General features: G+C 35.4%; 3 protein-coding genes across 4 annotated transcripts in view; 2 read left to right on the top strand and 1 right to left on the bottom strand.

Moving 5' to 3' along the window:
• LOC135849189 (uncharacterized) overlaps positions 1-23,504 on the bottom strand; it is a 373,560-nt gene that overhangs the window by 169,140 nt on the left and 180,916 nt on the right. The window lies entirely within an intron of this gene.
• Positions 1,883-7,539, top strand: LOC135847085 (uncharacterized). Its single transcript, XM_065366485.1, has 2 exons — positions 1,883-2,023; positions 4,817-7,539. The coding sequence occupies exon 2, from the start codon at positions 4,859-4,861 to the stop codon at positions 6,956-6,958; it is 2,100 nt and encodes a 699-aa protein (XP_065222557.1). The 5' UTR covers positions 1,883-2,023; positions 4,817-4,858; the 3' UTR covers positions 6,959-7,539.
• LOC135848117 (uncharacterized) lies at positions 10,355-14,363 on the top strand. Its single transcript, XM_065367908.1, has one exon. The coding sequence runs from the start codon at positions 10,560-10,562 to the stop codon at positions 11,280-11,282; it is 723 nt and encodes a 240-aa protein (XP_065223980.1). The 5' UTR covers positions 10,355-10,559; the 3' UTR covers positions 11,283-14,363.

Below are 23,504 nucleotides of genomic sequence, written 5' to 3'. Positions count from 1 at the left end.
TGAAGATATTATCGAAGAAATTCGTGAAATGGAGGATGGTGGAATATCAAATAAAAAAGATATGGACGCTTCTATATATTACCACCAAGCTGTAAAACCATTAATTAGTAAGATGAAAAAATCTGGCTCATCGTCTTCAACTAATGACGATTCTCGTTCAAGTAGCTCGAATAGAACTAGTAGTTCTAGTGATAATCGATCAAAGAAATTTAATCCTTTTGAGAAATTTGATAAAGGTCAAATTTTTAAGCGTACTGATCGTGATGGAAAAGCTCGATTCAAAGCAGTTGGCAGTGTTAATGAAATCGATATGAAAGAAGAAGGAGTTTCAGTTTGTTACGTCGATGCAAATAAAAACATCAAAGATTACGATGTCGAAAATCCTCCAAATTTCGACGAAGAATTCGAATGTAACGAAATTGAAATATCGATCGATGATTTAAACTTGAATTAGGTAACACCAACGGTCGCGGTGCTACCTCAAATCGATCAAAGTCGACCTCTTCTCATCAGGCTGCGATTATTAACAAAAAAGACACTCCAGTGATACCTCCAGTTGTTCCAGAGATACCTAAAAAAGAAAAAGTATTTCTTTTCAATGGAGGTGTATTATATATTGGCAGTCAACAAATGTTTAAATTCTTACAATTCCACGAGAATACCAACATCGCAAAAGAAGAAGAAGAATACTTGTTAGTTGGTGATTCATTAACAGCGAAAAGAGCTAATGAATTGCTTGAAGAAAAAACATTCAATATTCCTTTTGGAACTGATCACGCTTTAGTTCATCTGGGTTTGCAAGAATCGATTTTCAAGAAATTCGACAGTTCAATGTTCCAGAATGAATTGAATAAACTTGTATCAAAACTTAGAGATTATTATCAAATACCAAATATCGTATTAGCGTTGATTCCTCCGATAAACTTTCCTACACCAACAAAAGATTATTGGGATGTTCTTGAGGAAATAAATAAAACTATTTATTTTACAACTCGAAATCAAGAAAAATGTCTTTTTTGGAATGCTTTTTCACCATTTGTTAAAAGAAATGAACTGGTTCCTTCTGAAAATAAATGGTTCAAGTACGTCGCTGAAGGCAAAATTCTCTATGAACCTAAAGGAGAATTATATGATAGCGGAAAATCGAGTTCGAAATTACCTGGTTATGCAAAATGGAAATATTGTGAACTTAGCAAACTGCATTACGAAATGTGTAGTTTTTTCAAGAAATATTGCAAAGTAAATTTATTTCCAAAAAGAGACAAAGAATCAAAAGAACGCGATAATCTACTCGATGGAACTTATGGAAAAAGTGATCAGCCAGTTTCATTCAATTTGAACGATAGCATAATTGATGTCTTAAATCCTATCGAGATCGAGTATAAAAACAAAGATGTATCGCCGAAAATTATTGTCCAGTTTGGCAAAATCGATGTAGATGCATTACTTGATAATGGGTGCTCCCACGTATTGATGAATGAAAATGTATTCGAACGCATAGTAGCTGAGTACCCGGAGTTGAGGAAAAGCGAAGTTCGAGCTGAAGGGATGGGACAAAAATTCTCTTTGGCCGCAACGAAATCTCATCCGAAGATCAACAAAATGGCATACGTACCAATGAGTTTTCCATGCCAAAAGCCACAAAAGGGAGTTTACAATATCCAAGTATTCGTTGTGAAAGATCTGAATACTCCCTTAATTATTGGCAGAAATTTAATGAGCGAATTCGAAATGGTAATCCATACCGCTGGTAATTACGTCGAAGTCACGGATCCAAATGTTACGATTATGCAAAATAGAACGTTTAAAATTCCTTACAAAGATGCTGACAAAAATCCAGCTAATTTCGAGTTAAACAAAGATCCTAAACAGAAGCCACTCAAAGAGGTCCAGTTCATTACATTGATGAAACCTGAAGAAATATTTTCGATCAGTGAGAATCCAGCTTACGTTATCGAGACAGAACTGCAGTACAAAATAGAAGAAGCAGTTGAAGGCACCGAGCTCTCAACTAAGCATAAAGGTACGTTGCGTAAACATATCTATAACAATTGTGAGCCTTTTGAGAATAGGATAGGATTATGCAATTGTTATGAACATAGATTTGCATTCGTTGGTAATAAATTGCCACCACCTCATAAAGTATGGTGTAAGACTCGACCGATTCCTCATAGATATGAAGATGGTGTAGCCGAAATTATAAGAAAATGGAAAAAAGAGGGTAAGGTAGTAGAACGTCAATCTCCTTATAAGTTAGGTCTCGTTTTTGTCGATAAAGGTGGCGGTAAAGTGCGAATTTGCCTAGATGGTCGTCCTTTGAATGAATTTATTTTGAGACATTCGACTGAACCTCCGAATATTAACCACATGCGTATGAAGTTCAAGGACATGAAATACTTCACAATTTTCGATTTCAACAATGGCTTTCTACAAATTAAACTTGCTGAAGACCAACAATGCGTGCTATCATTTACCATTGACGGTATTCCTTTCGTCATGACCGTTGTGGGATTTGGTACTGAGGATAGTCTCGCAGCATTCGTATATGCATTACGATTGGTACTTCGTGGATGTGAAGAATTCACAGGCGTATACGTCGATGACGTTATCATATATTCAAGAACAATCGAAGAACATCTTGAACACATTCGAATATTCCTAGAAAAAGTAAAAGCCGCTGGAATGACACTCAATCTTCGAAAAACGCAATGGTGTCGTCGTAAAATTAAATACCTTGGAATGATTTTCTCTGATGAGGGAGTCCAGGTGGATCCCAAAAAAATCGAGCCTATACTGAATTTTGAGCTTCCAAAAGACGTAAAAAGCCTCCAGCAATTCTTGGGCATGTTTCAATACTACCGAGAGTACATGCCCAGAATCAGTCTACTCTGCGCTCCCCTTTATGCGATGACAACTGATAAAGGTGGATTTGTTTGGACGAAAGAAAATATTGCGCATTTTGAGTTATTGAAGAAAGAATTGGCGAAAGAAACGTTATTAGCATATCCAGACTTTACAAAGCCTTTTTACGTTTATACCGATGCTTCTACGAAGGCCATCGCAGGAGTAGTTATGCAACCAGTTCGAGCAGATGAAACTGATTGGATGATGCCAATTGCCTTTACATCTCGAGTTTTGAAAGGATATGAAAAATCCTATTCAGTGATGGAACTCGAGTTACTAGCAGTGGTACATTTATTAGCCAAAAATTACTACCTATTAGCTGGCAATGAAGTGAACTTATATACAGATAATATCGCTGTAACCTATTTGAAGAAAAATGAATTATTACCAAATAGGATTATGAAATGGTTATTATACCTAGATAACTTCAGAGTGAATATTCAACATATTTCTGGATGTGAAAATTCGATCGCAGATTTCCTCTCACGGTATTCGTTCAACATCACTGAAAATGATAAGAACTTCACGGTGTTTCTATTTGACTATGTACCACCAAAGTGTTTATATACCGAATTTCGACGTCTTCGAGCTGTTCAAAATAATGATGATGTCGTACGTCATTATATTTTGAAATTTCCAGAAAAAACTCGAGTTGATGATAAATTGAAATTAGTAGTGTATCAGAACCAAAATGATTATGATTGGAGAATATTTATTCCCAAAAGTTTACAACGTGAAGTCATCCAACACTATCACTACGAATACGGCCATGTTGGAATTACCAAGTTAATTAAGATAATACGACGTCATTTTGATTGGCCTGGAATGACTACTCAGGTCTATCAGTTCGTGAACGAATGTATTTCCTGCCAAGTTTCTCAAAAAACTTCAACTCGATTATATGGACCAATTCAATCTATAACTTCAGAGTACTTCAATCAGATGATTTGCGTTGATAATTTTGGTCCACTACCTCCTAGTACAGCTGGATGTGATACTATTTTCGTAGTAGAAGACCATTTTACAAAATATGTTCGATTGTACCCGATTAAAGCCAATAACTCGACTAACTTGATCGAAAAAGTTAAAATATGGATGAATGAATTTGGAATTCCGAAAATTGTGCTAAGTGATAATGGACCTCAGTTTTCTTCAAATTATTGGCGAGATTATTGGAAAAATATGAATGTTAAAGTTCGATATACGTCACGTTACACTCCAAATAGCAATCCAGCTGAAAGAATTATGAGTACTGTTGGTTCGAGTATCAGGAAATATTTAAGTGACAAACAAAAATCATGGTTTCAAATATTGCCTGATATTGAAAAGAAACTTAATTATACAGAAAGTACTGTAACAGGTTATATACCCTTTGAAGCTGTGAAGAGAAGATTAGTTCCAGATCCATTGGTCGACATTGTAAAAAAGCGAGTTTTACCATCAAATATTCTTCAAAAGATTCAAGAAAATATGAAAAAAGATCGAGACCGAAAACTCGATTATTTTAGTCGATATCGTAAGCCTATTATTTTGGAGAAAGGTGAACGAGTTTTTGTACGAAATCATCCAAGATCATCAAAAGCTAAAGGTGTCGCTGCGAAGTTATGTCATCAATGGAAAGGTCCTTATAAAATAATTAAGAAACCTTTCATTAACGTATATGAATTAGAAGACGAAAATCGACCAGGTCATATAATACGAGAGAATATTCGACATCTAAAAAAATATGACCACACAACTGATGATATAAAGCCTCCACCAAAAGAATAGGAGTCTTTGCCTTCTTGTCTGAGTCTTCTTTCTTGTCTCTCTTTTATTTTATCTTATTTGTAAATTGAATAGATTGTAAATCGTTACAAGCCTCATAGAATTATTCTAACCTGTACATTTGTAAATATTTTTATGTTCACAGAATAAAGCGTATTCGATTTGTAATCGGAATCATGTTCATCCGATGAAGACGACGAAAGAAAGCTACAGTGATTTCGAATGTATGCCAGAGAATCTTGAGACTCGAGTTTTGTTTACGCGTTCGAACCAAAATCGCCGTCTACGAATGATCTTCGCCAAAGTCGACTGCCCAATTGAATACAAAATACGCAATGCTATTGCACAGATGAAGTTAGCTGCCGATATCGAACAAGTCTACGTAGAAAGTGAATTCCATCGTATCGAACTTTATATACGTGATTTCATCGCAATGTCACTCGCCGCCGGAGAATTTGAGGAGTTAAAACCGATCCTAACTTCAGACGTTCCTGCTTATTCGAATTTTATATCATCTGTCACGTTCGAGATTTTGGGTCTTGCGAGTTTCATCGATGATTCAATCAAAACCCTCTGGAAACCGTCCGTAAACGGCGTAACGCCGAATCCAGAGCCTACGAGTTCGAACGTAAGTCATGGAGCGGATAACTCAACCGAATCAGTATCCAATTTGCAATCCGAAATTCCAGCCAAAATGCTCGCAATTGAATACCCGGTAGACTCACCTGAAACGAACAGCAAAGAGAAGAAAAAAGTAGAATTTACGGACGATACAAAACCCGGTGATTACGACGACTATTGTGACGAGGATTTTGTCACTGACTCTGAGTCTGAAGAAGTAATCGAGCTCCTGAATAAAACTTGCCAAAAAATCGATAATTTAAAGGTCACCGTCACCAATGATCAGCGCTGCGTTCGTGAATTACAAGTCAAATTAACACGATGTGATGGAAAAGTAGTAAACCAACTCAAGAGTCCCGATGAAGGTATTCCAAATCCGAAAAAGTCGGCTATAGAGAAAGAACACTCGAGTATACCAGCTGTCAAAATTCCTGAGAATCGTACGAAGCTCCTACCTCCTTCACACGCACCAATTTCGAGCACCATGACCATTGACGAAGTAGTGGCAAAGTTTAAAGCGAATAAAGAATTGTCCATCAAACCGGTCGCCTCTACGTCAAGTCAGCCTACTACTTCTTTTTCGCAATCGAAATCGACTAATGATGAAGCTACTAATACGGATAATCCAATTCGAGTACCTGCGGCTGTTCCAATTCAACCATCGCCAAAATACCTCTCTGCGAGATTCCCAAATTTGAATTACGGTGAAATCGATGGACCACAGATTTTTTCAAATGACTTGGTGGATCGTGAATTAATTCCAATTTGCGAAATCGTACACTACATTCCACATAACTTCCCAGCTGAATATCAACGAATTACGATTAACTGGAATCCATCCGACCGAGATTTCCCGAACCATTATTTAAGGTTGTGGAATGCGATGACGAGAGGAACATACGTGCATTTTAAAATAGTCATACCTCGTTACCATTTGTATAGACAAAGGCAGACATTCGAATGGCCTCGAATTCACATAGAAGCTGTAGCTTGGCGGAATCATTTGAACCTGGTTAGACGTACATTCAAAAATGAGATTTTTCCAGCAATTCACGTTGTACCACCGATATGGTCTTATAATCGCGACTCGAGTTTTAATTTCTTATTGACGATTTTGGGGAAGATACATAACGATAATTTGGAAATTATTTTCGATCCTACCCTCGAAGTGTCTCTGGTCAACGATGCTGCTTTGACTTTCTTCGATCCATACGTCTCTTTCAACTTTGAGGTGCTCGATCATGCCAAAGCGATATACGTGCCTTGGCTAGATGAATTCCGATTGGTATCGCGAAGAACCACTGACGTGCCGATAAAGTTGACACCGGATATTCATTTTCACGTCAATGAAACCCACAGTATTAAGTGTCATGTGGTGGATTTCCAAACTCGTAGGAAACATGAAGCTCACCATGGTACTGTAATAATTGGCCGGCAGCAACTTGAACCGTACATCATTAGTTACGATCCATCAACGGTAATTCTCAACCTGAGTGGACCTCCTCAAAACCCTTTGTCTCGATCAGCTCGATGTAAAGTCAAGATTCCTGAAGTTCGATCAATTGGCATAATGAGGAGTTTAAGCTTAATGACTCGAGACCAACTACAATTCGAATTTCAGCCGATAGAAAGATACCTAATTAAGCAGACTCGTGGCAGTCGATAATCAAAGAAATGTAATGGTTTAGATTTTTTCTTCGTTTAGTACTCGAGTGATTTGTATCGGTTTTCGGTTATGTTTTGAATCTATGTACTAACTTTTTGTAATTGTCGTGTATTTTTGTTTTTTGGATGATGTGTTTTTTCGATTATTAATCGTTTTTCATATCTTTTTGATTTTGTACTCGTTTAATTGTATCTTTTTGATAAAAATGTAAATATGTTGTTAACCGAATGTTTGATGTAATATTAGATAGAATGTTTTTGTTCCAAAATTTTTGTATAGTGTCAATTTTCCCCTCCTATCGATTTTCTTTTTGTCGGGGGGAGAGTTTATGTCATGTAAGGATGCCTAAATAGAAATAGTTAGGCAATTACATTGGCATAAATTCGACGATCCTCTTCAAGGTTAAAATCATAGGTGGGAAAATTGATAGCTTATGACGTTAGGTACTTACCTACCTAACGTCAGTATATTTTCGGTAATTCGAGTATATGAACGTGTTTGTTCGAATGTATTTTATCTTTTTGATAATGTAATAAGTGAACATTCTTTTTTCAATTATTAAATGGTGTAATATTTCGGTACACGAGTTCGAATTATTTCAAATGATTTATTTTCAACTTTAGTTCCTGAGTATGCATCAAATGGAGTAAGTTCTTAATTCGAGCAAACCGGCTAGGCTGAGGTAACTCCTCATGCCATAGTTCCGGGCAGTATTTAGGGCTTTCTCAAACTAGGCTACTATATAATTCAGCTAAGAATTGTAGTCGCAACTTATTAATTAGATAATCAAGGAGATGGTTTTTTCTTAAGCTTGCAATTTAGATAATCCAGTTAAGGATTTAATTCGCCTAGTTTTCAAATAAGATAATCTAGTGAAAGATTTCAATATGTGACTATCTCATTTTATTCTTAGAATTAAAATGTACGTAATTTTTAATTACAGTTCGAGTTAGATAAGACTAGGACATTGTCCGAAAATGGTTTATGATTGTAGACTCTGTCTACCTTGTAAATAGATATGTTCCCCTGTTTTGGTTTGAGATTACTCGAAAGCTATCTCCATATTATTAGAGCATTAATTTATGTTGATATAGGTAGGTTATTATTTCCTATATAAACTCACCCCAGTTATCTCAACAGTAAAATTCCTATACCTATTCCTACTCACTTACGTTCCCTAGTCCAAAAATTTTCCTCTTTTCAAATCAATCTATATCACAATGGACAATTACAAGTATTTCAGGTGCTTATCAAATTATGTACAAGATTTTGGATTTTTTTTTGATTTGCCATTGGAACTAAATTATACACAAGTTGGTCAAGGTGGATTAGTTAGTTATAAAATTAATGATCAGTCAACAAAATGTATGAAATAATAATGATCGAAGCCCAAAGTGAAATTCTAACGATCTCGACGTTTAAAAGCGCCAGAATATTAATATTCGCAAACAAAGTATCATAAAAATTGTAATACTGAATGCAAAAATCACTCATAAATATCAAAAATTGATAGACCATCCAGAAAACGACCAAAATTTGAGAAAATATCCCATTTGGGTGAAATTTTGCACAAACTGCTCAAGGGCTTAGATTATTGAAAAATACCACGAATCAACCATAAATTCTCAAGATTGAATGATAATATTGTCAAAACCGCAGAAGGTGTCATAAAATTTTTCAAATTATTTCCCTCCCACCGTAATTGCAAATTACCAAAAGTTGATTTTTTTTTTCAAAAAAATACGATTATGAAAAAGCGACACGAGCGCGTTATGGTAGGAAAGTTCATTCGTAGATAGAGTGATCATTTCTAAGCCTATCTCAGTCACACGCAGATTCGAAATTTGATTCAATTTTATTCGATTAAGATGATCCTGAAAATTATTATTGCGTGTTTGTTGTTATCAAACATTTTATTCGGGTATTAACTGAAAAGTAAGTAAAGAAGGTGCGTTCCTCGAAAAAAAAACCAATTTACCTATATTCATTTTTGTTTTGTAAGAGATGGATTTCAGTTTTCTCAAAACTTCAATTTTCCGAAATAATTTTTCTTTGAAAGCTCAACCTTCTGCGATTCAGTCAATTGAACAGGGTACCCTATTACACTCTTCAAAACAATTTTGTTTCCCAACACGGGAACTTTTGGAGAACCTTTGAAGGGTTAAGCAGATGAGCAAATTGTGAAATAAAAAAATAAATAAAAATTACACCGTCATCGAGTGAACAGTCAATAATTATTTTACTGCGGAATGGATTTTGGACATTTTGAAAAACAATCGTTTATTCAAATTTCACCATACGTCGATAGCTGTACTCACACACACTTGTGGTCTTTCCATTACTTCATTGAAAACAAATTTATGACCGATGCATCGTTATATAACGACCTTCTGAAAATTCAGCAAGTCAAATAAAATTCTATCACAACGATTCCCTACATTACACCTAGCAAAACAATTAAACGATATTCACCGGTATGTACCAGTCAAAAAAATGACCAATTGCTCGGCAAATAAATTAGAATTGATCATTCCTGCATACGTTTTGTACATTTCATACCATTTCGCAGATTAAATGACAGTGATATCAATCATGAAAACAAATCACTACCAGCACACGTTTTCGATTCCAACCAAAAAAAAAAAACCCCTGCTAACAAATGCTCGAAAAACGATTATATAATAAAGAAAAAATTATCGCTGAATCGTAGTTTTTTGAAAACATTTGAATGTGAAAATCATAATACGCGGTCAGAGTGATCATTCGTAAATCGTGGGTCATCTCCGTGGAGCTCGATTTTGATTTTACTTAATTGGTCCAAGATGGAAACGAAAATGATCGGTGTATATTTGATACTATCTTCGCACATTTTTCCAAGTTTATTAGGTTACACTACCATGTCTTTAACCGTAGAAGAGTTCGAGGCTTTTCAAGGGTAAGTTATGTATTTATGCTGTACCTACTTTGTAGTGAGATAAGGCTACATCAGATATAGGTAGCAGGTACCTGATATCTGTAATTAGGTAAATGCCAAAAAATTTCAATCAACCTGAATGCATTTCATTTTTTTTAGGTTAGATCCTACAATAAGTTGTGGAGACCGGAAAAAAATGAAACAACAATGCAATAGGTTTGCTATCAAATCTAAAATTGACAGAGGAACACAAGGATTTGAATATGGTTTTCCAGAATGCGTGAACGGTACAGGTGTTCCATTAAAGCAGCCAGGTGGAATAAAAACTGTAAGATTAACTAACATAATAAATTGCCAATGGAAAAACGGCGACGGTACCTACGTAATTGGCAAGGGGAAATCTCCGAATCATGTGATGAATTATGCTTGCGAGTCTGGTGGCATTTGTAAACCGGTTGTTGATATATCGGAGTTCGGAAAGATTAGCTAGTGTAACCAGTCGTGCATTGCCGCGTTCAGATATCGAATCGTGTTGATATCAGATAAAAGTGTAGTGTAACGAGTGTAACAAGTTATCATTGTGTACATGGTCTGTGCTGTACAGTATACAACTCGTTTTTTCTAGTACTATTTATCAAAAGCAGTAACCAGCGTAGATTTGTTCAATTTTACGCATCTTTTAATATAATGGGCCTGCCTCCGAATTTTGCTGACGATTTCGCGAAATTGATGGGAGATGTATCAGGTATTAAATCATCTGTTGAGAAGATTCAGACTGACGTTGATAAAATAATAAGTGACATTCAAAACCTCCAGTCAACAACTAATGATCATAAAAACAGATTACAAGATTTGGAAGAAGAAAACAGTGAGTTATGGAATAAAATTGAAGAAATGGAGCAGTATAGCCGTAAAAATAACATTATAATTAATGGTATTCCATACCAGGAGGACGAAAATCTCCACACCATAATAAAAAACTTGGGCGATAAACTCGAAACTAATGTATCTGAAGGTGATATAAATGCCACTCACCGTCTTCCTACCAAAAAAAGAGGACAGATCCCGCCAATTATCGTAAGACTGAATAAAAGATCAGTGAAAGATCAAATGATCAGAAAATCCAGAGAGAAAAGGATCAATTCATCGGACTTGGATTTCAGCCAGCAACCTCCGAGACCAATTTACGTTTCCGAGCATTTGACTAGTTTTTCGATGTCACTGCTCTCAAAGGGAGTAGAGTTGAAGAAGAAGAAGCTTATCGCTGGAGCTTGGAGTAATGATGGAAAAATATTCATTCGTCCGAAAGAAAATGACAAGCCGATACGAATTACCCAGGAGGACCAACTAGCAAAATACGAACATAAGAAAGGACAGGCGAAGCAGACTGCCAAATCCAAACATAAGTGAAAGTATAATGCCGAACTCAACCGTATTGGGCCCATTAAAGCTTGGTCGGCGAGGGCTTTAATGACCAAACCCCCCACCCAAATAAGCTTTGATTGTACTTCTCATACCTCAAAAATTCATCACGATACAGAAATTCTTCTCAAAACAAAACGTACCAAAAATAGTCTCAAATCTACTCAAGTAGCTTGCATTGCCACTCTGAACGTAAGAACCCTAAAAAGTCAGGAAACTCTGGTAGAACTAGAAAGAGCTTTTGAAAAATCTGAGATTGACATCTTGGGGTTAAGTGAAATAAGGAGAGAGGGGGAAAGAATAATAGAAACAAACTCACAAAACCTATTCTGTTACATTGGATATGACAAAGGTCAAAGAGGCGTAGGTTTCTTGATAAAAAATAATTGGAAAGGAAAGCTGGTGGAATTTAGGGGTATATCTGATAGAATCGCGATTGCTAAATTCAAAACTAGTCCTCACTCAGCTCTCAGCATCATACAGGTATATACCCCCACTTCAACCTCAAGTGAAGAAGATATAAACCTATTTTACTGCCAGCTTTCAGATGTGATAAGTGACCAAACTCAGATTAAAAACCAAAGGATAGTTGTTATAGGAGATTTCAATAGTCAGGTTGGACAGAGATGCTTAGAAGAAAAAAATATAGTAGGACCCTATAATTATGGAAAAAGAAATCAAAGAGGGCAAAAATTTGTAAATTTTTGCGAAGAGAATAGATTGAAAATTCAGAACACTTTCTTTAAAAAACCTATGAGCAAAAGATGGACTTGGTTATCTCCAAACAATGAATACAAAACTCAGATAGACTTTATCTTAACTCAAAATAATGTAAAAGCCCTAAATTGTGAAGTTGATTTCAAATTTCAGTTTCATTCCGACCACAGAGTGGTTAAATGCAAGGTACTTCTGTCATCCTCTAGAACAAACTTTGTCAAAAAATCAGCCAATAAAGAAAAATCTAGGATAGAACTAAGAAACAGAGAGCTCTATGGAAGTGAGCTGAATAACTTATTGACAGGAACGAATATAACCAGTAATAATGATGTAGATGCTGATTTCAATTTTATTACAAACCAAATTCTTCAAGCAACAGATAATCTTCCCAAAATCAAAAGAAGTAACAAAAAATACAATAGTCTCCCTGAACACATAATTAATTTAATTGAAAATAGAGAATTATTGAAGAAAAGAAGAAATAAAAATTCAAAGAACAATATAGAATTTAATCTGATGTGTAAATTGGTGAGAGCCCAGCTTCGTAAATTCAATTCGGAAAAAAATAACAAGATGATAGGTGAAATATTGGAAACAACAAAAAGTACAAAAACTATACGTAAAAGTCTAACTATGGGTAAGAATTGGACTCCATGTCTACTTAACGAAACAGGAACTAAAACATATGATCGTCTCAAAATCAATGAGGTTGCCACAAAATTCTATTCTGGCTTATATAATGGGAATCCAAGCTATGCTCAATCTCTAAAGACTCTGGAGAATCAAAGACTGGAAGAAAAGGTGCCTCCATTTATTCGGGAAGAAATAGATTTAGTGATTAAAAAATTGAAATATGGAAAAGCAGCAGATCCTAATGGAATCACAAACGAACAAATTAAGTATGGGGGTGAAAAATTGAGGGAAAACTTGTTAATATTGTTCAATAAAATTCTGGAAAAGCAACAAACCCCAAGTCCTTGGAAAAACTCCAATATCATCCTGATTTTCAAAAAAGGAGACAGAAAGAAAATTGAAAACTACAGACCAATAAGCATTAGCAATACCATAGGAAAAATATTCTCATCAGTTTTAAATAATAGGCTCAAAAATATCCTAGAAAGTCAACAACCTATGGAACAGGCAGGTTTTAGAAAGGGTTTTTCAACCACTGACCATTTACATGTTTTAAACCATATCATTGAAAAGAGTAATGAGTACCAACTAGAAATTTACCTACTATTTATAGACTATATAAAAGCCTTTGATTCTCTAGAACACGAGTTCATGATTGATGCACTAATTAATCAAGGTGTGCCTATCATGTATGTGAAAATGATTATAGAACTTTACTCAGAACTGAAGGCAAGAATAATTACAGAAATGGAAGGGGAATATTTTGATGTGGGAAAAGGAGTAAAACAAGGGGATCCTCTCTCGTCACTGTTATTTATCTCCTCTTTGGAAGAAATTTTTCGCAAATTAAACTGGGAGAAAAAAGGAATTGTTATAGATGGGTCCTACCTGAGTGAGTTGAGATTTGCAGATGATGTTGTTCTTTTTGCAAGTAGCATATCCCAACTACAATGTATGGTTGAAGAACTCAATAATGAGGGGAAAAAAGCTGGTCTACATATAAATTTTGGCAAAACAAAACTATTAACCAATTCAAAAAATAACACTACCTTACAGATTGATGGTCAAAAAATAGAAGGTGAAAAAGAAATTATTTATCTAGGACAACAGATAAACATAGGAGGTTTTAGTGAAGGGAGGGAGATCCAAAGAAGAATAACACTATCATGGAATAAATTTTGGTCATTAAAACACATCTTCAAGGGGCCCTTTACAGAAAACCAAAAAAGTATAATCTTTAACTCATGTATTGAACCAGTTATGACTTATGGAGCACAAACGTGGGCAGCTGATAAAAAATCTCTAAACAGAATTCGGACCACACAAAATCGAATGGAACGATCTATTTTGAACTTAAAATTGAGGGATAGGGTAAAGTTGAAATTTATTAAATCCAGACTAAAATACAATAAAGATTTGGCCAAAGAGGTCAGAAAGAAAAAATGGAAATGGGCTGGCCATGTTGCAAGGAGCAGCTCACTGAGATGGACTCATCGGGTGACCTTTTGGCAGATGTATGGGAAAAGAAATCAGGGCAGACAGAAAATGAGATGGAGAGACGACATATGCAAACTTCTTCAACACAGCCACTTCCACAGAATAGCTGAGAACAGAAGAGAATGGATACGGTTGGGGGAGGCCTATGCTCTTACTTAGGGCCATGGCAGTGTTATAATTTAAGATTGTTAATACTGCTGTAAAATAAAGGCTATTATTATTATTATTATTATTATTGTTGATATATCATATGATACTGAGGATAACGGAAAAGAAGGAAAAAAAGATGACAAAAAAGAAGATGATGAAAAAAAAGACGATGGAAAAAAAGATGGCGGAAAAAAATGTGACGAAAAAAAAGACGACTGAAAACTAATTTTCTGCGAATGCTTTTTTCTTGTATGTATGATTTTATTTCATGTCTAGTCAAACTTGAGCACCCATTAATTGGTAATAAAATTGCTTGATCGTTGATTTTTGTAAATTATGTCATGACTTCGTGATCTAGAAGGGAATATAATTATGTATGTACCTACTTAGGAGACCAAAATAACGATGGCTGTGATTGCAAGGTGATCATTCGTAGCACATCTCTCTGAAACCAAAATTTTGATTTCAACTTTGCTGAAGCTTGTCATTCGGTATTCGTGAGAAGGAAAATAAAAGAAACCCCGAAGCCAGCAATCAAAACACGCCTAGATAATTTTTTTTTGAATAATCGACGTTTCATTTTAAAATTCACCCTCCTCCTCCGCCCCCCCTTCCAGTCCAAATTAACACCACGATGGCAATTATGTGACGTGCTATAGAGTTTCGCCTGCCTCACCCCAGTCTATAGACTGGAACTCGAAGCGATGCAGACGTAGCCACCGACACACGTACATGTTGATTTTAATTGCGTAACTTGCGCCGTTTTTCATAAATTGCGAAGGGACAACCGCTGGGCCAAATACGAACACGTCCCGCTGCGATCTTTACGTACATAACCCAAGTAAGTACGTACGTACTACGTAGTACATACAATAAAGCACAACATACACATCGACAATACACCACGCTCCAATTAACCACTCCAAAAAGATTTTCGGCTTTCTTCGCAATTACGTCCTTCTTTTTTTATCACTTTCCCATTCCAGATAGGCTACACACCTTTTTTCTTGACACAAACAACTTTTTTTTGAAATATTTTTTTGTAGAATACGTTTTGTAGCGTTAAAGACACCGTTAAAATCTTACTCTTGAGTAAACAGGGCGAGAAAAGAAGCTTTTGTCCGAAAGTGGGAAGGATTTTTTCGATACGTTGGAGTCCTGGTTTTATTCTACATTTACACGCAGAACTGCATTTTTGATATATATGTACTTTTAAAGTACAAAAAATACTCTTGTAAAATGTATTTTTTTTTTTTTTGGAAAGTTGTTATATCCTTAGTTTAACTAATTTTTTTTCTGAACTTCAAATTTTAAAATGAAGTTTTTTTGATAGAAATCCAAATTTCAAAATCAAGTACTTTGAAAATCAAAAACTTATACCAGGTTCATAGTTCTTTCAAATCTAACCCTCATATAGAACTTCATAGAGATCCTCACAGGTTAAATGATTTAATTGAAATTTTTTTGAAAGTGTCAATGTCAAATCCATGATATTATCTATAACGCCATCAAGTTGGAAACCTTCTGATTAGGAAAAAGTTTTCTTCTCATCGAAAGTTCAAAAAATTGCTGCGTAAGTAGATAAAAGTAGCATTAATTTCGACCAATAACAATTTGGTATTTGACATAAAAATAGTTCAAAACTAGGAAAAAAACATTTAAAAAATTCCAAGAATCCAAAAAGTGTTGAAAATGGCAAAAATTCAAGGAATTGTATTAAGAAAACTTTAATAAAATATAGCGAAAAGAAAATACGAAAGAGCATGCTCCAACTACATCCCTTCTAAGAAAAAAAAATATTTTTTTAAAATACGAAAAGAGTTGAGTCGAGATCACCGAACCATACTTAAGTAAAATTATCTCTTTGAAAATTGGGAAAATTTTATAAAATGGCAATACTAGTCTAAAATTAGTCGAAAAACACAAAAATTAGCAAAGTAAACGGAAAAAATTGACAAAATATTGTCAAATTGTATTGCAATAAGATAAAATTTATTATAATTTCCTCAAACTTTTTGAAAAGTGAGCTAAAGTTACACAAAAAAATGGACTTGATTGTGAATGTAGTCACATTGAAAATTCAACAAAATGGAAAAATTTCAGAAAACTGCAACAAAAGTTGTTTAAAATGGCATGAAATTTACACAAAAATACCGTTTGGGTATTATATATTGGCACAAATTACAAATACGTCTTCAAAATTAGGTGAAATGAGGCCCACGTTGGGCGCCAAATATGTAGAGAGTTGGAACCTCCTTGTCTAGCAAAGGTAGGTGAAATACTCTATGTACTACATGAGGTTAAGCTCAGAGTACCTGTTCTTGCCAGATATCCTTATGAAAGATATCTTGTTGCAGAGGTGAAACACCGCGAAATAAACTCAAAACAAGTGCAAATGCAAAGTTTAATGGTCTATGATCGAATAACACATATTAAAACATTTATATATAAAAAGGCATCAGGAATAAATTCCTGATGGAAGCTCTAGTCTAACAACTTAACGCTGGCCCTAGTGAAAATATACTCGTAGCTTTTGTACTTATCTGTCAAAGTAAACCGATAGAGTGCACTACTAGAAGCAGTGCTGCCACTCCGAGGGAACACAACTGCCAACTGCCCTTTAGGTGGAAGCTGCGGGTGCATCCCCTACTGGTACAACTTTTCTAAAATTTCACACTTTCATTGATTTTAACAACATCAATTTTATTCCTGTTTTCACAAAGAATCGTGATTTTATCTATAGGTGGAAGATGATTCGTTCGCGAACGATTTGATCAAGGACGAAAAGGAAAAATCTATCGCGAATGGATTAATCGCCAATAAATCAGAACAAATCAAAATTGAGAATATCATGTACATATCACATTTACAACTTGATTCAATCAATAAAAACTGCAGTTTGATTCATTTGATGATTTGAGAATGATTCCCTTATAATCTATGAATCATTCGAGAACGACTGAATCATTTGGGGATTACATCACGTAACACATGACAAAGCAAAACGAAATATTAATTCGATCTATCAATGAAAACTGTGAACAATTCGTTCAGCTGAGAAAAATCGTTCGCGAACGAATGAATCACATCAAATCATGTGGGTACCTGCGGATGCATTTTTCCATTCCTTACATACATTCCAGCAACAGCGGATATTTATCACGTATGTATTGCTGTGTTTAGTGTTGGGGGGCGTTGTGTCTGCTCACCTCGGCTTCGCCTCGGTTGCGCTGGTCGCTTTGTTGTTCATACTATGTCGGTTTACTTCCCTCGGCCTTCGGCCTCGGTGAGTACAATTTTTTTATAAACAACCGCAGTGCTTCATACACGGTAATGTCTAGCCTCCGTCTGAACTTACCAAGGGGAGTAATGCTCATCGAATGAAATGTAAATTTTAAACGGCTCGGCTTCGCCTCGCCTAATTCGGCATACTATTCGAAAAATAAAAATAATATTAATAAAATACACTTGAAAAAAAATTTATGGCAAAAAAAAATTTTCAAAAATTTGGAATCGAGCGGGGATCGAACCCTGAACCTTCCGATTACCAAGCATTCCGTCCTGCCACACCGCCATCGCTGCTGGTTGCTGGAACTCGTTTTCGAACGCTATAGAAGCAGCGGAACAACGACGAAAACGAAAACTACTTATATACGCGTGCGCGCGCATGTACGCGTTGCTGAAACGATGTAAGGAATGCTTAAATGCACGTGCGGATGACATGACAAAACTTGAAACTTGAAAGTTCATATCCTATTATCAAAATCTCGACTCAATTCGTTCGCGAACGATTTGCTCGCAATCGATTAATGATTCGAGAACGATTCAATTAGGCACTGCTAAATCAAATCAAATATACCTAGTAGAAAAGGTGGTGAAATTTGACTTTTTCAAATCCAGCAATAAAAATTGAAAAATGATTCGTTCGCGAACGATTCGATAAGAGGCGAAAAATCGATCGCGAATGAACAAATCACGATTGAATCAGACAAAATAAAATAAATATTAGATGTACCATAAGACTTTACATTACAAATCTATCAGCAAAAATTAAGAGTCGATTCTTTTACGAATGATTCGCTCGTGAACGATAAATCGCGAATCATTCAAGAAGAACTGAATCACGTGGACCGAAATCAAATCACACAATACACGACAGAACAAAATTTAACAATACGTATTTCATCGATCAATGAAAGTTCATTGTGAATGATTCGTTCGCGAACGAATTGACCCGACGAAGAAAAATCGTTCGCGAACGAATGAATCACTGAAAAATCAAATCAACTAGATATGTGCGGATGACATGACAAAACTTGAAACTTAAAAGCTCAAATCTCATTACCAAAACCTTGACTCAATTCGTTCGCGAACGATTTGCTCGCAATCGATAAATGATTCGAGAACTATTCAATTGGGCACTGCTAAATCAAATTCAAATCTAGTGAAAAAGGTGATGGACTTTTTCAAATCCATCGATAAAAATTGAAAAATGATTCGTTTGCGAACGATTCGATAAGAGACGAAAAATCGATCGCGAATGAACAAATCACCAATAAATCAGACAAGATAAAATATTAGATGTACCATAAGGGTTTACATTACAAATACAAATCCAAATCCATCAACAAAAATTATAGTCGATTCATTTACGAACGATTCGCTCGTGAACGATGAATCACGAATCATTCAAGAAGAACTGAATCACGTGGACCGAAATCAAATCACACAATACACGACAGAACAAAATGAAACAATACGTATTTCATCGATCAATGAAAGTTCATTGTAAATGATTCGTTCGCGAACGAATTGACCCGACGAAGAAAAATCGTTCGCGAACGAATGAATCACTGAAAAATTAAATTGGCCGCGGATGAAATGACGAAACTTGACAGCTCTAATTTTATCATCAAAAACTGCGCTCAATTCGTTCACGAACGATTCGCTTGAAATCGAAGAATCATTCAAGAACAATAAATTGAATCACTTGAAACTGAATCCATTCCAGTGAAACAGGACGTGGCAATATCATACTTTTTCAAACCCATCAATAAGAATACTTGAAGACCAATAAATTTGTTCGTTAATTATTTAATCAGAGGTGGAAAAGTCGTTCACGAATGATTGAATCACTGCTGAATCAAATCAAGTGATGATTTCAAGTCAAAACTCGATTTTTACAAGTACGTATTACGAAGAGATTAACAAATTATTTACAGAATTAAGACCGTTTTAAAGATGGGTACTGGGTAGGTTAAAGTTAGAATTAGGTAGGTACATATTGGCTTAATTGAGGGTATGTTTTATACCTTGCCACCAGGATGAAGTCCAGCCCTTTTCGTGATGTTTCCCAATTATGCGACAATGACGTGATCTGTAACGAGTCCAGTACCCTATCCCTTCTTGATATTCTTGATTGATCATTAAAAAAGGTATTATGTACCTACCTCCTCATTAAAAAAAAAAAAATACAGCATATAACCTTCATAAACAAAAGTATTTACTCCAAGCTCAATGTAATCGACAATCGTTCTACGATGATTTTTAAAAATGAAAATTTAAAAAAAAATCACACACACACACACACACTTGTCGTACTCTTTAAAGCTGCAATGACGTTCGAAAAGGTGCAGTAAACAGCTAGTAGAAAAAACTATCATCCACTAAAAGGAAAACTCGAGCAAAGATAATCGCTTAGCCATGTTAGGAAAGTACCTAGAGCCATTTCTCAAGTCGATCTCATACACAGTCAGTTGATGAGACAGAGTAAATAAATACCCCATACAGAGCAGTTCAAAGGTCGACGTACATATTTCTTAAAAATGCACGAAACGAAATGTAGCATATAAGGAGGATTACAACTTGTCTGAAAATTGCACCGCCATCGCCATTTCCGTATGTGTATTTTTTTCCTCGTGATAAAAGAAATTACTTTGGCAAAAAGTGTACTGTACGTATTGTGAAGAATAAAACGGTTTATCCGTCCTTTGAACTTTCAATACGAGTAGAATGCGATGTCTATACTTTTACTACGTCTGTCTTTTACGTATCGTGCCGAGAAGCACATCTAAGCTTTATTATAAGCTTCCTACTAGTTTCATTGCGGTTTTAGTAGAAGGCAAACGATTGTGCAATGTGGGTTAGTTTTCTGAAATGGGTATAGAGATTACCGTCGTTTTCGTATTCGTTTCTCATATTCTACAAAATATTTTGAAATTTTGTTATCTGTAAATTTTGGGAAAAAGGGGGAAAGTATCACCGAATTTATTTTGGGATCAAGTTTTGTCATTTCAAAACCAAATTATCAAAGTTGAATTGAATCAATTCGTAGCTTATCTTCTGCAATCGGTTCGTAAGAATCAATCTTCAACAGAATTTTTCAACTTTATTCAACACTCCCCACCTGTTGTTCTTTCTAAGATCCAGATAGTAACTTTAAAATAGAAAAATGAAAAAAAAATTCAATCCACCCAAGGATAGAATGTACCCAAGAAGACCACTCCAGACTCGCTGCAAATCCATCGCATTTCTTTATAGAAACTATTTTCATTTATTTATAGATATATTTTTCGAGCTACCAAAAAAACAACAGCAAAAAAAATATACGAATAAGAGTACCTACCTACACACTATACTTATATAAGGCGACGAAATCGCATTTACCCAAGTCGAGAAGAAACGTTGTTGGTAATAAGGTGAAAATTTTCAAATAACTTTTACGTTGAACGCTTAAGTGTGAACGTGTGTATCCAGAAAAGCCACTTTATATACTCGAGCACACTCTTCACAGAAATTGACTATATAGCCCATTTAGTAAAAACGTATTGTCGCGTAAAAAGACCGACAAATTGGATTTAAAATGAGTTGTCTTCCCTTTTTTTTCTCTCTCGTCCTATCTTCATTCACTTCGTGCGGTAATACTTCGTCGTCGTCGCTTCGACGACATTCTATTTTCCTTTTTCATCTTCATGCTAACGAAAGTTACGAGCAAGGTCAAGCTAACCCAAACATCCCGTTTGTATTTGATAGACAACTCAATCGAAACGTATCCTCGGCCGAAACCCCTATCGTAGTATGGTCGAGTTTAAAATTCACAACTCACATTGTAACGTACTCGAGATGACATTTCCTAACGTATATGGGAAGATTTGTGTGAACCAGCCTTTTAATCATTTTCATTTTTGCATACTATATTGAAGTAGATGTTTTTTCAACGCGGAATTACGAAAGAGTGAGATGGTAAAGAGCTGCCTCCGTTTTTTTCCTTATCTCATTAACGTTTTTTCCTTATATTGAATTTTCGCGCCAAATTTTATAACATTATGCAAATTCTTCGACGTAAATGCTTCGCGTTGCCTATACAGACTTGGCAGTATGTAATTTCGTTAGTGTTTGGTTTTCAGATCCCCTCCCCTCAAACCCTACCCTTTTCTGGTTGCTTTCACGTTGGTTGGACGGTTTATGTCGTTGTTGCGCCCATTATTGGCGAGTAATTTGAAAAATTAGCTTCGAACGAAACAAAAGAGATTGCGGATATTGGGGTTGCATCGGTATCGATGTGGGATTATGAACGTACGTTCGGATACGTACAGCTATCCTGTCCAATACAATGTAATCTTGCGACGTATCGTCCTTTAGATCAGTTCTTTATAGGTAGGTGACTACGTACGTTCACGTTATACGTAGGGCGTATATGTATTTCACCAGTGACGAGTTTATACTCTACCCTATAGTGATCCTTGAAATTAATTATCAGCTGTAGACGATCTTTCAATTATTTCGTCGGGTGATAATTGATGGAAATGTATTGGCACCCTCGTTTCGATCGCGTCAATTCGTATGTAATTCCTATCAGCTCACAATCTCGATGTCAGAATGCAAACAAGCAATACACGATACCATTATAAAATATAGTGACCACATTAATAATTTCGCAACAATGTTTTTGGATTTTGGCACACAATTTTTTTTTGCCCAATTTTTTCAAAATTGCAACCCCTAAACATACACTTTTTCTCACTTGTGTCGAAAATGAATCTAAAAACGTAACGATAACTAGTTATTGTTTTAAAAATTTATATGGATTTTCTTTCAAAAATTAGAGCAACAAAAATCATTTTTTCTAACTCATTTCCGAAAAAGCGAGAGAAGATCTCCACAGTTGCAGAACAATAAACAACAATAAGTGAACAATAAGTAGCCCAATCGCATTTTTCTAAAAATTATGGGGTCCTAAGAAATAGGTATAGGTAAGTTCAATTCCCCCCCCCCCATGTGGAAAGCTAATGAGGAAATGACGGGAATGAAACATCCTTGGATTTTCAACTCTTCATCACAATTTTTCAACATTTTACAATTTTTTTTTTTTTTGAAAGGGCTTTTAAAGTTAAGTACTCTCTTTTCCTCATCCTCACTCATCAAATTTTTGAGATTCCTCACGGATTTTTCACGTTTTGAGAGTATATTCAACCGCGTAATTTGAGAATGACAAAAATTAAATGTCAAAAAAATCCTTCCCCCTCCCTCTCCTCTAATGAAAAAAATGAAGATTTTAGAAATACAATGCATAATGCATCCCCCCTCCCACCGCATCCTGATATTCCTGAGCTCTGATAATATGTTCCAAGAAAGAAGATTCCCTAAGCTATACCTGCCTAATCGCTCATTTTTAGAATTTAGGATTTTTTTTTTGAAAAAATGTTGACCCCCCAAAAAATAAATAAGTATGTCGGAAGTTTTCAAAGCTTCTAGAAAATTTTTAGATTTTCCAGTTTTGGAAAAATTGCCATGATAAGGGTACTAATAAAATTTTGTATTTTGTCCACACAAAAACAATCTAAAAATCTGCTGGAGGAAGTAGGATACAATCCAAAATTTCAGCTTTAAACTGCAGTTTTACAAAATTTTAATTTTCAGAAATGAAATTCAGAACATTGAAAGCCTAGTGGTATCTTTTTGCATGCTCTTGAGATCTTTTTTGATTTGATCCAAATAATTATCTGCTGGGTGTGATACCTCTTTTTTTAGAGGGGGGAGAAGGGAGGAGACTGAAAACATTTCACACCGGCTACTCCTTTCCCCTTCACCCCCCCTCCCCCCATCAGGAATGAAATTATTCCAAAATCACAATTTTCAACAAGAGAAAACTTTTTTCATATAATATGTAGAACAGAAGAGAAAAGAAGAAATGGAACAAAAGCTTTACTCCTA

This window comes from Planococcus citri, chromosome 5 (genome assembly GCF_950023065.1).
Source record: "Planococcus citri chromosome 5, ihPlaCitr1.1, whole genome shotgun sequence".
In the NCBI taxonomy this organism is placed as follows: Eukaryota; Metazoa; Arthropoda; class Insecta; order Hemiptera; family Pseudococcidae; genus Planococcus; species Planococcus citri.
This window is presented reverse-complemented; position numbering and strand designations above follow the sequence as displayed.